Raw genomic sequence first — 16163 nt, 5'->3', positions numbered from 1 at the left:
ATTTAAGTCGTAAGCCTTTTGGAATAATGTTATTGTTTTTACATTTATGTAAAAATGTTAAACTGTTTTCAGAGTGTTGAAGTTTTATGTATTTGGATTTTAGATATCGGAAAATAGAACAGATATGAGGCCCATACCTAAGTTGTAGATAAGTTCTATATTGTTGAGGCGGATTCATTTTTTATGATTTTCCATTTTTTATGAAAATCCATTTCTTTGGCTTGATGAAGAACGAATTTACTGCCCTTACTACAAGTGCTCGGTATGCTCAGAATAACAGGTCATTTAGGAAAATAGATGAATGTATTAGCCCACGTTCCCAAAAACAAAGTTATGGAAAATCTCGAACTTTCTTCTTCAATGTTGAGCTAAAGTGAGTACACATATCACCATCATTAAACTTTTATCAGTTCGAAGAATCTTGAACTATTGGACAATTTTCAATTTCTCTTTGATGAAAATGTCAAGTCCCTGTAATTGATGCTCTATTGACATGAACATTAAACTCAAATATGACTCTCTGGAAACTGTTTGAGATGTATGAAATAAGTAAGTGAGAGCCATAAACGCTCTTGTCAGAACTGCATCGATCGTGAAGGTAAATAGGTTCCGAAAAGTGTCATAAAATTTGCTAGACGACTTCTCATTATAAACCAGCTACTATCTGCAGAAGCTGCTCTTGCAAAGATGTCGCTCATCTTTTAAAAATACTTTCTCGTCTCCGATACACATTCATAAAGTTGGAAAGTGACGTGACATAAGTTCCGACTGCAATAATGATAGTTCTTGTAATGTACAGGCACATGCCGTACGAATGCGTCGCACCAAAAACTAAACGTTGCTTGCCTTGTCAGTACAGACCTGAAGACTGTTCAGTCTTGCTGCGTTCGCTGAAGAGTGGCATATTACAGGCTCGGGTTGCTCGAAATCGGAACAGATTTCGCGTTGCGGCGCGGAAACTTCGGAATAAAAGCTTTGCAAAAGTTTTTCGGAAAAGGACACTTTTTAATTCTTGATTGCTAATACCTATAGTTTTGCTGTTCTGCCCCTTACTTATACATGGATTTTATTATTCTTAAGGTAAGCGTATAAGAATTATTTTGAAATTTGCGCTCGTGGTGTGAATTACACAAATTTACTCCCATGGCTATGAATATTAAACCACTGAAGAACTTTTTAAATTGCTTTCCATAAGTATCCGGTATTGCTCCCTCGAGGTCTGTGGTAATATGGATGGGAATTGCCCTCCTCGCATGGCTTGCACAAGTCTATAGGTTTGGGTTTATTTAGTCGTCAAATAAATACCAAAAGTTCACATTTCAATATTTGCTGTGCCCAAATTCGCTCTTACAGTTTACTTTCGCCTTATTTACTGGGATGCGCCAATTTTGCTTTTCTTATTTTTTCTTCGGGCATTTAAGCCAAGAATATTATTACAGGCAAGGACAGAGTACGTGTTTCTTTTAAGGGAAAATTGCACATTTTGGGACTGCAATAAATTGCACAGTGATATACAAAGACCAAACTGAAGGCAGAAATGCAAGAGACAGGACAAGAACTCGAATTGCATTATAATGTAAACACATTTTTTTGGTTCACGAATTCGCTGTGGAAAATGCAACCAAACTAGTAGATATTATCAAGTTATTATGTTCTAATTCAAAAATTTTCAATTGTTTTTAAACTATGTATTGTTCTTTTTTTTATTTGTCTAATTTGTTTGAATATTTCAAGTATATAATATATAAGTTTTTAAGCGTCCATATTAGAGTCATTAGGTTTAACCTAAGTGTATATGGAAAAGATCATGTTTTCGCACACTAATAAAGTTAATGTGGAATTTGCTAAACCAAACAAATAGATAAACAATATGTGGAAAATTACATCTAAAGGTGTACAATCTATAAACCTGCTTCAAAGTTCTTACGAGCACGCCATCCAAACAGTTGAATTAATTTTTAACTTTGTTTTACAAGTTTGTTAGTTTTGTGAAACATTTGAAACTATCTATTTTGAAAATATATTCTGACGCTTGAAAGTAGCACGAACAAAAATCTCCATATTGCAATTATCGCATAATCTCCCTTTCGAAGTTTGAACTAGAAATTGTTCGAAATCCTCCTTTATCTCTATATGTATTAGGATTTACAAATCCATTCGCGAACCTACTAATGATTGAAGTACAAAATGAAGCAAAACTGCTAAAAATAACCTTCGGCACGTTAGGCATTTTCGGATCACTGTGCGCATTGGGTTGCCACAGCCCAGGTAAACGTACTCAATATTTTCCCAAAACCTGGTTTGTGTTTAGAATATTTATTTATGTTAGTAAAACCTTGCTGTAGCATCTTGTAAAGGCTGTGAGTAAAATATTATTTAGCACTCACAAAATTGACTTGTATTCACGGTTAACCGTAAAAATTAACTAGGAACTGAACAATTAAATAATTTTTGTATACTGAGAAGAAAACGTATTCCAAGTGCATGGAACCCAATTTGGGGTTCTTATAATAAAATAAATTATAATACTTCGACGAACAAAATAGAGCTGAAATTTGCCTGGATATATTCCGGCTAATGGGGGATTAAACGGTGGCTATTTAAAATGTCATTTATATTCGCATTCCATTTTGTTTCGGCATTTAACCATTTGCGACGTTGGAGCATTTTTAATAGCCTATTATTCGACCTAAAATATTTACAATAGCGGAAAAAAGCATTAAACTTGCATCAAATTACTTTTCACATTTTGTCATGGGTCTTTGGTAGAGACCGCAAAAAATTTAAAAATTGCTCGTCAAATTTTCAGCGGCTCTCGACCTGACATGACACGAAAAAAAATAATAACAGGTGTTCGTATGATTAATAGGCTCAGATTTAATCCTGGAAGTTGAGCATTTGTATTTTCTATTGAAAATGTAACTATTGCCAAAAGCCGTTTTATTTTGAAATTTTTTTTATTGAAACTAATACATTAATGTAAAAGTCATTTGAGTAACGAGAGCAAATTGTTTGGAGTTCTCAAAGTCTTCAATGGTTTCGATTGCATTTAGGCAAAAGGAAGAAGAATGCAAATTTCTTAGAATTTACGTTTTACTTTCTGGTTTGTACTGCATATTAGTATTTTCCTGAAGCTTGGAAAGAAAAAAGAACTGGTAAAATAAACTATTTTAAGATCGTTCAGAACTTAATAATCAGCAAATATAGTTTCGAAGAAACAGTATTCAATTGAGCATTGAAATTAGACGTTTTTGGCCTAGCACCAACTTCATTTGTAAGGCAAAGCGAAGATCAAAGATTCGGAGCAGTCAAGCCGAATAACCTCTTGTTGCTTTTCCCAAATTCGTTTATTTATTTACGTTTAAATTTTAGCCTTCTATGGAACTGTGCAATGCGAGTACATTAACTTCTTACATTTACATAATCAAACAATGCATTGAACTTTCTTTTTTAAACGTTTCTATTCATTGACTGTGAGATGAAATTTAAGGCTGTCCATTCACGTTCGGTCTGGAATTTTATCGATATATTCGCACCTCTTTGCATTTTCCCGGACCATTATTACAAAACTCGAAAACAAAGTCGTAAATCGCGACAGGCGTAGGAAAAAGAAGCAAAAAGTGCATCAAAAATGCGACAGAAGAAATTGCTGCCGGGATTTATAGTTTCCTGTACACCTTTTCAATTTTTTGTCGGTTGGTTTTTTAATTGGTCATTGGCGTATAAAAAGTTTTCGTTTTGGTCTATTTCGGAAATTAAACTGATGGTTTTTCCAGAAACATGTTATCTTGTAGTCAGAAATATAGCGCAACAACCGAAAACATATTCCCTATTTTTACGAGTTGTAAACATTTTACAACACAAGGAATTACGTACCAGCAACATGTAGTCAATGAACTATGGCCTATGTTTCGGATTCATCTGCCGCATCTAATTGACCTTGACACCCAATGTTTTTGAATTTAAAACGAACAATAATAAGATACTTAACCGCACAATTAACAATGCTAATCAGACATAAATAACCAGGCATTTGGCATTTTAAATTTGCAGGGCTAAGGTCGGCTGTTTGATGTGAAAATCAGGCCGACCATTTCTTTGTCCCTAAAATAAACACATTGTGATTGATTTTATTAATTTAGTACTAATTTGGAAAACGATTGTGCAACTTGAAAGTCAACTGTACTAATGCAAATGGAAAATTTGCTTTATATTCTGCCAATTTTTCGTGATTGTTGGATTATAAAAGCTGAACATTATTGTTGTCATTTAGAAAGAATTAAAAACTCATTGCCTGTGAGAAATTATTCAATTACATACTAAATACAGATGTTGGGCAGGGTTTTTATATAGTCATTTTCAGAAATAATATGTTTTTGATACTTGGCCTGCTAGCTATAAACCGTCTAATTCAAGTGAGGCTTTTACGGCCGTTGTTTGAATACGTAAAGATTTTCGGGCTTTAAGGCAGTCATTAAATTAAATTTTATCCCGTCGTTTCGTCAGCATAAGTGACTGAAATATTCAGAGGTAATTGCTTGGGGCTCAGCATTTAAACGCACAAGTAGCAAGCATAGGAAATAACAGAGGAAAGCGACAAGCCGTAAAGTTGACTGCGCAGACAGTGATTGTGTAAAAGTCACACATGCTTATTTGCGCACCAATGCAATATAAGATGCACCAATCTATCTTAGAGCAAGAACAAATCTAGTTTCTTCATTGACATTGTCATACTTTGTTGATGAATATTTTATTTTAAAAATAGTTCAGAAGTATTGTTGTACCGGTTGTACGAGCCCTAACAACTACACGTTCGGACGGCGCCCGAAATTCTAATATGAATAATCATAGCTCAATTCAATAATTATGTTTAGTTTAATTCTTTTTTCTTGGCAGTTGAAAAATAGGGTCTCATACAAGTTCCCTATCATACAGCAAGATGTTAACGCATTACTTTTTCATTTCTCAACAACCACAAAATAAAATAGCAGAAATATTTCGAAATTTTTGACAAATAAATATTCGGACGTGTATTTGATTGACCGGGAAAATCAATATTATGCATGCATCTGCTAATAAACTAAGTTTTTTCAGATTAATATCTGTCAGAAGTTTCATACTTTCATATAAATGCATGAGAAAGTAAGGCGTGTCGCTTCAACAGACAAAAAGCTACGATAAATTATAATTTCTCAATACAGTAAAGGTAAATCAATGCAGAAAATTTGAAATGATCTGAATATTGTCCATTGTGTTATAAAAAAGTTCAGTGATACTGCTACTGTCGCTGTTCGTGGTAAAAGTTTACTCCGATCCCGTATTATTTCCTGAAAGAGAACGTTGTGTACGTAAAGATCCGCAGATCCAACAGAAGAGGCACCTTACGACAAATTCAAGCTCAGTGGAATCAGGAAGCAACTTTAAATGTATCGTGCGAATGCAGTAGACTATGGTTGCATAAATCTGGTAACAGTTTTTATAAAGGTTTATTTATTATTTTATGGATTTCAATATAAAATAAAATAACTTATTTTTTTAACCGATTCCGGTTTAGGCAAAGGAAAAGCCGCTATTTACAGCTATCCAAAGGCAAAAACGATTGAATTTGGGTAAATCTAAAATATCCTGGGCAACGGAAATGCGCAGTAACGTTATTTTTACTGAGGAATCAAAATTTGACGGATACGTAGATGTATTTCGGGAAAAAGTGATTTAAACAAAATCGGAGGCCTTTCAGATAGACTGACTAAAGCGTACAGTAAAGTTTCTCCAAGAGGTTAAATAGAGATGTATGAACACATTTTATCAAGAAGTTTAATTCCAGCTTTGCAACAATATTTTGGAATTAAAAATTGCATATCTTATGCAAATATAAATTATTTGTTTTCTACTCATTGAATATCGTCCGAACATATAGTTGTAAGGGCTCGTATGTCTAAGCGTCAATCCTGTTTAAACAATTATCATTCCAACATGAAACGACGTGCTGCTGGGTTTTAATAATTAATTAAATCACAAGAGAGCTTATCTGTAACAGTCAAAGTTAATCGGTAAGACCAGAACACAATACCTTGACAAAGTCTTAATTTACCGAAACTTGTAGAACATTTTAAACGAATTATTAAGTCTTCGTGGCGGAACCATAGAACAGCCAAAACGTTCATTAAAGAGCATCGACTTACAACGTTTTTATATACAACCGACTTACAACAAATTATTTCCACATACACCGAGCCGGTTTTATAATAACAAACTCACAGGTTATTAAGTAAATATACAAGCAGAAATACTGTTACGTTATTAATGTTACAGAAAGTAAATAGCGCATTAGGAATCTGGAAAGCCGATTGTGGCTTGAATATTTGAGCTTTAAATTTGTTTATTCGGCGCTGTTTTGAAAATGTTAGTTTTAAGGTTATTTTCTTGATAATGTTATTCAGGGTTTTTTTAAATATACATACAGGTCTATTTTATAGGAATTTATCATATAAATTAATTTGGATAGTTTCTTATGAGTGATTGAAAATTCACACTTAAATTTCTGTAATAGCAAATACATTTAATAGCAAAATTTTGCAACATATTTTCAGATCCATATCCGCTGACATGCAGTTCTAATTTTTTAGTAGTTCATAACCCAAAAACATTTCCAAAGCAGCGATTAGTTTGCACCAGAAAGTCCTATTCTGAAAACGCCTGGAAAACCAACATTTTCCCACATATACACATTAGCTTGGCACAGTTTTTACTTTAGAGATTATAATCTCGGAAGGTATTATGCATCCTTGCATCTCTTTATGTTAGCTATCTGTCTCAGTGGTACTTGATGACACCTTTCGTGAATGGGTAACATATCGCATTTAACTTTTGTCAACCGAGCTTGAAAACTTTGATTTTTATATACGAATAATCAACTGATCCTGAAATTTGTTTTGCAACTGGATTTATGTTCTTGTAACCGCCTGATTGAAGTCGACTGATCATGGGACCTGACCGCTTCATTAACGTTAATCAATATTTTAGTCTTCAACGATAAGAATCAACCCATAGTCATATATTAGCCGTATACATATAAAAGTTAATGAGATGGAGCATAGTTAATGGCAACTAGTAAATATTTTCTTTGTTTCCATTTGGCTAATGTTCATTTGGTATCATAAAGTACTCCATGTTCATGATCAAAATAGTTAATCTGACATTAACTGCAACATTTAGAGCGAGACCGTGACAATTCTATTTATAGTTAATGCGTTTTTATTAATATGCCAGTATATCTCGTTAAATTACTATAATTTATTTTATACTTAAAATGTTTAGAACAAAAGACAATACAGTGTCATTTAATCGCAGTCAATTCCGATTGCATCGCTTTGCTGCCAACGTACTTTTACTGCTGTTTTTCAATTGCTGGCTAACTTTTATATCATTTTATTAATTAATTTAAAACGTGTCGTTTTCATCCATAGTCAAATTTGCTTGGTTGAGCTTTTCATATTTTGTAATGAATCAAATATTCTTCTGTATGCTGATATTTTACCCTGTAGCATGATATTGTACAACAGTACAGTTATATATAGATCCTATTAACTACCTAAGGTCATAATTGTCACAACAATCGTACTTTCTTTACGACTAAGATTTGCACACATCTGCTAGTTTCACTGCTTGATTTACTTAATCGATTGCAATTTTTTTTTATGGCATTTTATAATATTTGTTATTGCTATTTTCATTTGGTTACCATAAGGAAAATGGAAATGCTTCGGTTGAACCGAGTAAGGCGTTTCTATTTGAAAACATGTTGTTACTGACAATTAAAGCGAGCTAGTTAAATAACAGTAATTGGCACTGTGCACTCGGGAATAATATATTCATTATTCCCGGGGAGACCGACCAACGTCCGTCATTAAATATACCTAAACATTTACATAAAACTCAGCGAATCTAGATACATGTACCCTTTTTAATGTTTGCGCTCAATGTGCGAATAACCCTTTCGATATCACGCTACTAAATTACATTGCAGACGTTTTTTGTTTCACTTTTATTAGTTCGTGATGAAGTTTGACTAGTTCATATAAGATGGTAAAATCTTGGTTTACTTATTATTCTGATAAAAACAAAAGTTTCTAAATATTTTTATTATTAGTTAAAAATAAATTTTTAACAATTAGTTATTGCAATTTCGCTGTCTTGAAGGTATTTTAGTTTATTTTAAACGATCTCGGCTCTCAACGAATGTGGGCCTTGGTAATAAAACTAATTTTAACGATTTATTAAATTAAGCCAAGCGCCTTGGTTTAACAGGATAGTGTGTAAATTGCTCCAGGCGTTTATAAGATTCTAAATGTAGGACAGCCGTACTTCCATGGGAAAAGAACAATTGCATTTCACATAGCGTACCTTTGCTAAAATTGCCAAGATCTTATCGAAGACGATCTTCGTGCCCATTGCGCGCCCACAAAATAAAAGATAAAAAATATGGGCACGTAACTCCTTATAGGAAGAAACAAAAATGCCGATACCCGTTTTCTTGTTAGTTCTTTACACGGTTTCTCTCTATGTAAAGGATAAAAATATTGACGGTGTGCTACACAAAATAATTAGCAAAATATTTTCAAGTGAATTTTTTATAAAAGTATTGGCAGCTCTATGATTTAATGATTTTAATAAGATGTGGGTGGCAAAAGCAGAGATAATCTATCTTCCGTTATAGCACAGGCTCCAACCCACTGTCTAACAATGGGTTTAGTGAAGGATGATTGGCTTAAGAACTTCATGAGCCTTCCTAGTTAGAGCTCTGATAATAATTGATTACATTTTGCGAATATTCTAGGTAATGCCAACTTATGACGGTTTTAATCATATTAGGTATTGATTTAATTTGTCACCCTTAGGGTGCCAATAAACTCAATAAACCTGAAAGGAATCAATTTTTTGTTAAATTGGCAATTTAACCCGGACTTAAGCTACCGCTGCGATTCCCATAAATTTGGAAAAGTAGAGATGCAACTTGGGGATACTCTCTTAGTGGTAAATCGAGTACTTTGCCTGAAACTAACTGTGAATATCTAAATCATTCCCAAAAGCTGAACTATTTAAATTTTGGACGTTTATAATGCTTTAGTCGTCTTTATAACGTATTATTGGCTGACAGATATGGCAAATTTGAAAGTATTTGGTATTGGAAAAATAGTTGCTCAGCAATATTTCTCTGATATCAAACAGCTAGTTAAAAGTTATGTTTACTACCGTTTCCGACATTTGCACAGTATACCTGATTGAACGACAATAATGTTATTTTATTGAAATTGGCAAAAAAAATATCCAGCATAGCAATGAAATAGGAAATACCGATGTTATAAACTATTCTTTTCTGCTAGTGCATGTCAAAAAATTACAAAATATACATTGAACATCTTCCCTTCACCATTTCAAATTACTATTTCAAGTTTTGGTAGATTGTTCTTCTTACTATCAAGCTGCTATTTTGCCTGTTACACCTGAGAATATAAACTAGTTTCTATGAAATTAACAATTCTCAAATTGCTATAAGCGTTCGACTAAAGCCTTCTTTTTCCTTTTCAATTTCATTAGCTGGCTCTTGTAAATTGCCGTTTATTTAACAGTCGGATTGGTCCGAAGGACCTGGGGTCAAATACTGTTTAATTTTGAACCGTAGTAAATTTTCAGTTTCTCTTCGTTGCCAAGGTTTTAAGAACGTTTTATCTACGACTGATATGAATATTACCACTAGCTTGTTTATAAATTGGTTCAAACCGTTTGCATCTGTTGCAGTGGGCAAAATTGGGACAAATGCACAAAGAGACAAACGGAATTTACCAAAAAGAAACTTTGAAGTTTACTAATTTATGAATCGATGTTGGAGGTTAATATGCGAGAATGTGAAAAACCGTAGAACTTAGCCAAAGGTGGACAAAGTTGTTCATCATTGTTTGATCTTCACCATTCAATCATCATGCTATACTCCGTTTCGTTTCAATCCACCCTGTTAGCATAACAAAGAAGTTAATACAAATTAAATGTTCAAAGTAAACGGGACCCTTTACGCTCCTTTGATGAAGGTTAAATAGCGCTATATATTTAACAATATCCTGGCTAACCAGTTATGTGATGAAATATCCGATGTCATTCTTTCTAAAAAAAGAATCCGACCCTTTTTGTCACACCGTTTCGACGTTAAAAACGCCTCACAAGGGATAGTTTGAACTAATCATGTAAATGAAGGGACCAACGGAATTTACTGGGGTAGAAAATTTAATTTTAAATTGGACATGTTGGTAAAAATATTCTTATTGAATGGTCGTTCGAAGACCTAGATGCCAAATCGACTCAGCATTGCCGTTTCAGACAAGTCTGCGGCATCTTCATGGGCAGCACCTTTGAAATATTTGGTCAGATTATCGGTGAACATAATTGTAAATTCATAGCATTTTTTTACAGTCAGTTTTAAATTTTTTTCCCAGAAATTATTTGAATAGCGCCACTAGATTAGGGAGCGGTTTGGGTTTGAGTCATCAACGGCCACATATTTTCCTTATTATTGGTAGACATAAATTGCGATGTTGAGTTCATCAGGGTGAAGAACTTAAAATTATGGAAATAAATCAATTATTGTCTCATTTGAAATTTCGTCTTTTTATTAAACCATACAGGGGCCAACAGGTCTTTAAACGTGAAATATGATGACTAGTTATTGGAATTCCGAGCACTAAGGTGCAAAGGTGAAATATACCTTTTAACAAGGGTATGGAGACGGAATGTCCTCAATGAAAGATTAGTGGGCTGTAGTTAGATCACTTGTGGTAGACAAATTACTGAGGTCTTAGTGAAATTTTAATAAACTTGGCATCTGTGTTGTTCGGTTGGGCTCCAACATTTGGCTAACAGAATTCGGTCATGCATAGAGGTTGAAAAGCCTGGGTCTTAAGGGAAAGGACCTATAATTTATATCTTTATTGACACATTAGTCCTGTCCCTTTACGGTATAAACTTTCGTGTCGAATGCTTTATTTGACAAGAAAATCTCCTTAAGGAACGCTTTCTGTTTGCAAAATGCATCATTCGTCTCGTTGAAATTAAAACCCATGATATGCGTTATGCTTGGGTTTTGTAATTTTACCGCAAACTCGATGATTGCAATTAACAACTATGGGTGAGTCGTCACGATTTAAGGATCATTCAGCAACACAGTTCGGATACAATAAGCAATAAGCGTCTTTCACTTAAGATAATGGAAATATGAATAATCCAATAATGACTCCATTGTAAATGGTATAAATAAAGCCTAACTTGGCCATGGCCTTGAAAAAAAGCACCTTAACATGAAGCCATTCTGAAGAATAATGAAATAGAACTGTTTATCTGTTATATTAACTTTTTCATGTACTACCTGTAAGTAATGAGGGACGTAATGGCAAAATAATCAGGTCAACCTTTTGGCAGAGGAATTTTTTTATATCCGGCTTTCAAGTAGCTAAAGCCACCAGAACCGATAAAACGAACTTTATAAAACTTGAGGTGAAGTGGAAATCAATCAAATTGTAAGTAACTGCATAATATGCATATGAGTTATTTTAAGTGCCAATCAAACATCAAAGAAGCCATTGTTAGTAACATTAGATCATGAATCATAGTGTCTTAAGGAAGCGATCAATGTCGAAAAATCGAAACCTCACTAGAAATTACCTCCGCTTTAAAACCCAAATAATGCAGTTTCTAACAGGATGGATAGCAATTTTTCCGTGCTTTCCTTCTTCTTTCAATCATTCATTCATTCTTCAGGTGTCACCATTTTCAAAGGCCGTTTTCTTCCGCCACTAGGCCGAGTTTTGGCATCTGCAATGCGGTTCGCGATCGACAATGAACATGTATTGACAGACCTTTTGGGTGTTTAGTTCTATTGCCTTTCTGAAATAATATTTATTTTCTCGACTGCTCAATGATATTGTATAATCCATTTTTGCTGTTTTGCAAGTAAGCACATTCATATTGTTACGAGGATTTTAACGTTTGATAAAGAACACCTATAATTTGACTGTTTGAAATTGTATTTTTTAGTATTTCCAGTTCGTTTATTCCAAATGATTTTCAAATTAAATTGGCTCATTTTTCCTTCTCAAATTAACCGAAATTGTTCGGTTTCGGATAACTAAGTAAGCCAGATACGAAATCAGGCAAGACCATCTAGACCAGAAAAGTATTTTTGCGAAGACATCACGTTATTTTGTTAATTGATTGCCCAGCCTCCAGTGGTGTTTTTATTAGTTTAGGAGTTTCACTATTTTTCTCTCAGTCATTTTATTTAATCCCACTCAGAAAAAATACACTACAGAAAGGATTAGAATCAAAACAGCTCCCAAATTTCACGCTTTCTATTAGTTGCAATAATAATTTAATTTTTCTAAAGTTATTTAAAAAGTTCCACAGTACCTATCTTCTATCGGTATGGTTTTGCAGCCGCGCTCTTGACTTCCATCTGCTATTCTTGGAAGGAGTAAAACGATATACGTATCTATCCGAATTTGATTTAAATCGATTTTTTTATTGTGTTTTCAGTTGTACCATATCTAAGATGTTTGAATAAACTGCAAAATTTGCAAATCCTGAATTCAACTTCATAGAAATACATTTGTCGTTGAAATTACCATAATTAAAGGATTCGGTACAGCATCTGTTCAAATATTATTGAACCAGTTAATAACTTTCAGAAGTAATTAGGGAATTTGGTATTCTCCTTGGCATTGATTGGTTTCACGTGTTACCCGCATAGTCTGACTATAAAGTACACGTACGAATGCCAATATATAAATTTAGATTTCGTGTTGCTCATTCAAAGATAATCGTACAACTCATTATGCTTCGGTGAATTGTGTGCAAATTATTTCATTGATTGTCAAGAGTTTATAAAATTATTCAGGTGGAATTAAACAGTTGTTGAAAATTGCCCAGAATGCAAAGAGACTTGAGATGTGGGTCTTTTAGGTCTTATGGGACCTACACATAAACTTTTCTTTGTTTGAGTTGCCTATGCTATGTTTATCCCCATTACCTGCTCATATTTGCGAATTAAGTAGACTGTTAAATGCGATTTACTTGATAGTTTCAAAAGTATCGGTTTTAATCGATTAAAGTTTCCAGGTTTCAGTTTGTTTCGAGAAAATCTATTATATGTTACAACATTTCCGGTACAGCTTAATAATTATGGTAATAAACTCAGAAGAAGCGCATTGCACGGTCGGTTACCTACAAAGATCATAAAAACATTAATTTCAACGACTCATATTTCCGCAGTTTTTAAAAATCCATTATTAATTATTTCGATTAATCTGGTAACTTTTAAATGCATGCGTGGTCTTCCGATTTCGCAGTAATCATGTTCAAGGATGCGTTTTTCATTGCCTCCCGTTGCATTCATTAATTACCAATAATAAACTGTGAAAATCTGAGCGTAATTTTTATGACTTCACCCAGTATTTTATCGGCTATATATGGCTTTAAACACCATAATACATCTTGTAGGTCATTAACTCATGGTGAAATACACAGCATTTAAAGAGGCAGGATTATCCACTTTACATAAATAATATATTTAGTCATTGGCGTGTAGCAGCCAACACAAAAGTATTTTATTGTTTTTGAAGTGACTTGGTTTTATCAGATTGCTTCAATTGAATACAAAAATGCAATTTTCTACTTCTGGATAACATTTGCATATATTTATTCCGAGCGTTTTGAAAATCTTTATTGGAAAGCTTAATATTGAATAATGCGTTTTCTTTTGGGACAAAGGAAAACTTGTTTTCTTCTTTATTTTGCTATAAATCCTAGCCAAATCCTCCAGACATCGTAGATCATAAGAAGACAACGCATTATTCACTACTTTAATCGTTCAAGTGGAATTACTAAGATTTACTCTTTGCATTACGTCCCAAAAGGAAGCATAGAACAATTTAACTTATGGAGCATCTAAACGAGTGTAAATAGGATTTTACAGGTGTGAATTTGAAGCTGCTATTTAAATCTGTAGATATACCGACAAAGTAGTTATGTTTTCTGGACGAATTAAACTCCAGCCTTTGATTTTGATTAAAAAATGAATTTAATAGCAATTTAATTATGCGGGATTTTTTAAATTTCAGTTGTTTCGCTTTTATTGAATTTTATTCAGGACAAAGTTGTGTTTCCCGTAACTATTAAAACAAAGATGTGTTTTTTTGTGCGCGTCGATTAAAACATTCGTGTAGTCAGTGATTATTTTATTCTGTCAAGGGTGCGTGAAAATGTGAAAACTTCACCTGGCTGCAATGATACATACATATATGATTTTGGTTTATTGCACCTAATTTTTAATAAATATGGAACCACGTTAATACACAAGTAATGAAAAAAGTATAATCCTATGAAAAAATTCTAATTACTAAAATTACTTTCCAAATTGAATACTTCAAACTTACGAATGCTCGGCAAGTTTGGTGAACGAATTTCGACTGATTAAGAAATAGAAGTGCAACAAAGGAAATCTCTAAATACTTGTATCAGAAAGGAAAGGGTATAATTAAAACAGCTGGTTAATCACGAATTAATTCTAAGATAATTCGCGCGCTCCGATTCAATATGGAATAGATCACGCTTGCATACCGGCATATGATTTTGGATGTATTAATCAATGCTAAGTTTTCACCTTGTTTTTTGTCATATCTTTGATTTTTAAGAAACTACTTACATAAGTTTCGATAGTAAACATTTAAGTTCATTTCATACAACTGGTACTGAAAAACGCAAGAACTTCAGTGTCGAGTTCCAATACCAATTTGCATTTGCTTAAGTAAGCTCTGAATGTTTCAATTTTTTTCGTTATTTTTTTATAAATTAAATTACTAATTAATCAGATAACTGTTTATTTCGTATTTTTCAAACAGTTCAAAATTTAACAATGGACAGATTAAGCTAACCTGTATGCAGCAGTTTATTGAAGCCTTGCACTGGCTCGATTTTAATGAATACATTCAATGAGCCAGTGAAGTTTTTATTTATTGATGTTTTCAAAAAATTCCCTTCTTTGCAGGTCAATTAAAAAAATAACTTTATAGCATACCATACTTAATTACGATAATACGAATACCCCTCCGTTTGATAGCCCTGACAAGCAAACAATAGGTTGAAATATTGCTCTGATCTGCAATGAATCATTTTCTGAGGACTATTATAATTATGTCTTTGACAGCTGCCCATCAAAACCTATCCCGACCTAATTACCGATGGATTAAAAGAAAATCGATCGTAATTTCGTAGCAAAAAAGCAACAGGAACGCTACTGGCAAACACCTTAAAAAGCGATATTGTTCAGCTCACCGCAAGAAATTCCCTTCAGTTCAATCTGGATACAATGAAGCGGCCTTTGTTCCAGAGATTTTCGTCTACCAACGACTTTTGGAGTTTGGGATTGCTGGCTTTAAATCTAAACCAATTATTAGTCTAATGCAGGAGTTAATGCTGTCCTAATGAGTTGCCCTTCGCGCCAAATAGGATCACACTAAATTTGCTGTGCAGCTGAAATCTGGCTTAAAATCTGTTATGGAATTTAGGAAACTTTGGGATTGCCGATGATGGTGAGATTATTAGAGCAACAGGTTCTAGCCCACACAGTAAATATAATGGTGGTTGTCCCGAGTCCAAATTTCTAGTTTGCAATTTAATCAACGTAGCATAATGATAGCTTTGCATTAAAATGCTACAAACATTAATTATTTTGACATCAAGTTCCGCGACGTTTCAACATTTGTACTGAAACACATTGTTTAAATAACAATACGGCATTACCGAGCAGGAGCAAATACATCAGGAATTGTGTTTCGGTTATTTTTCTGCAGTAAAACAGCGGCAGAAAATTAGTACGTACATTTTTTACTTCGGAAGTTTATTGTGAAGTGCATCTACTCAATTAGCATCGCAAAATGAAGGCTGTCATGTCAGCCTGGACGTGGAGAGCATTAAAATAACTGTATACCAAAAACGTTTTCTGTGGATGTATCATTTGCAAGTATTCAAGTTTTTCACGAAGCATTGCAGGGGAACTAAAATTGTTTGGTCAAGAGCCTGAGCAATAATGACTTATTTATTTAAAATCAACTCTAAAACGC

General features: G+C 33.6%; 1 protein-coding gene across 1 annotated transcript in view; it reads left to right on the top strand.

Annotated features, from left to right (window-relative positions):
• Window positions 1-841: 841 nt before the first annotated feature.
• The window catches only part of LOC109537193 (PDZ domain-containing protein 4), a 110359-nt gene continuing 95037 nt past the window's right edge, over window positions 842-16163 (top strand). Inside the window, exon 1 of the mRNA XM_019903796.2 lies at window positions 842-1080. Within this exon, the coding sequence (XP_019759355.1) occupies window positions 1060-1080 (21 nt within the window). The 5' untranslated portion in view covers window positions 842-1059. The remainder of the gene's footprint in view (window positions 1081-16163) is intronic.

The sequence above is a fragment of the Dendroctonus ponderosae genome, unplaced genomic scaffold (genome assembly GCF_020466585.1).
Source record: "Dendroctonus ponderosae isolate FM_Combo_2020 unplaced genomic scaffold, Dpon_F_20191213v2 Dpon_F_20191213_1, whole genome shotgun sequence".
In the NCBI taxonomy this organism is placed as follows: domain Eukaryota; kingdom Metazoa; phylum Arthropoda; class Insecta; order Coleoptera; family Curculionidae; genus Dendroctonus; species Dendroctonus ponderosae.
The sequence above is the reverse complement of the archived record's forward strand: the minus strand, read 5'-3'. Positions and strand labels throughout refer to the sequence as shown.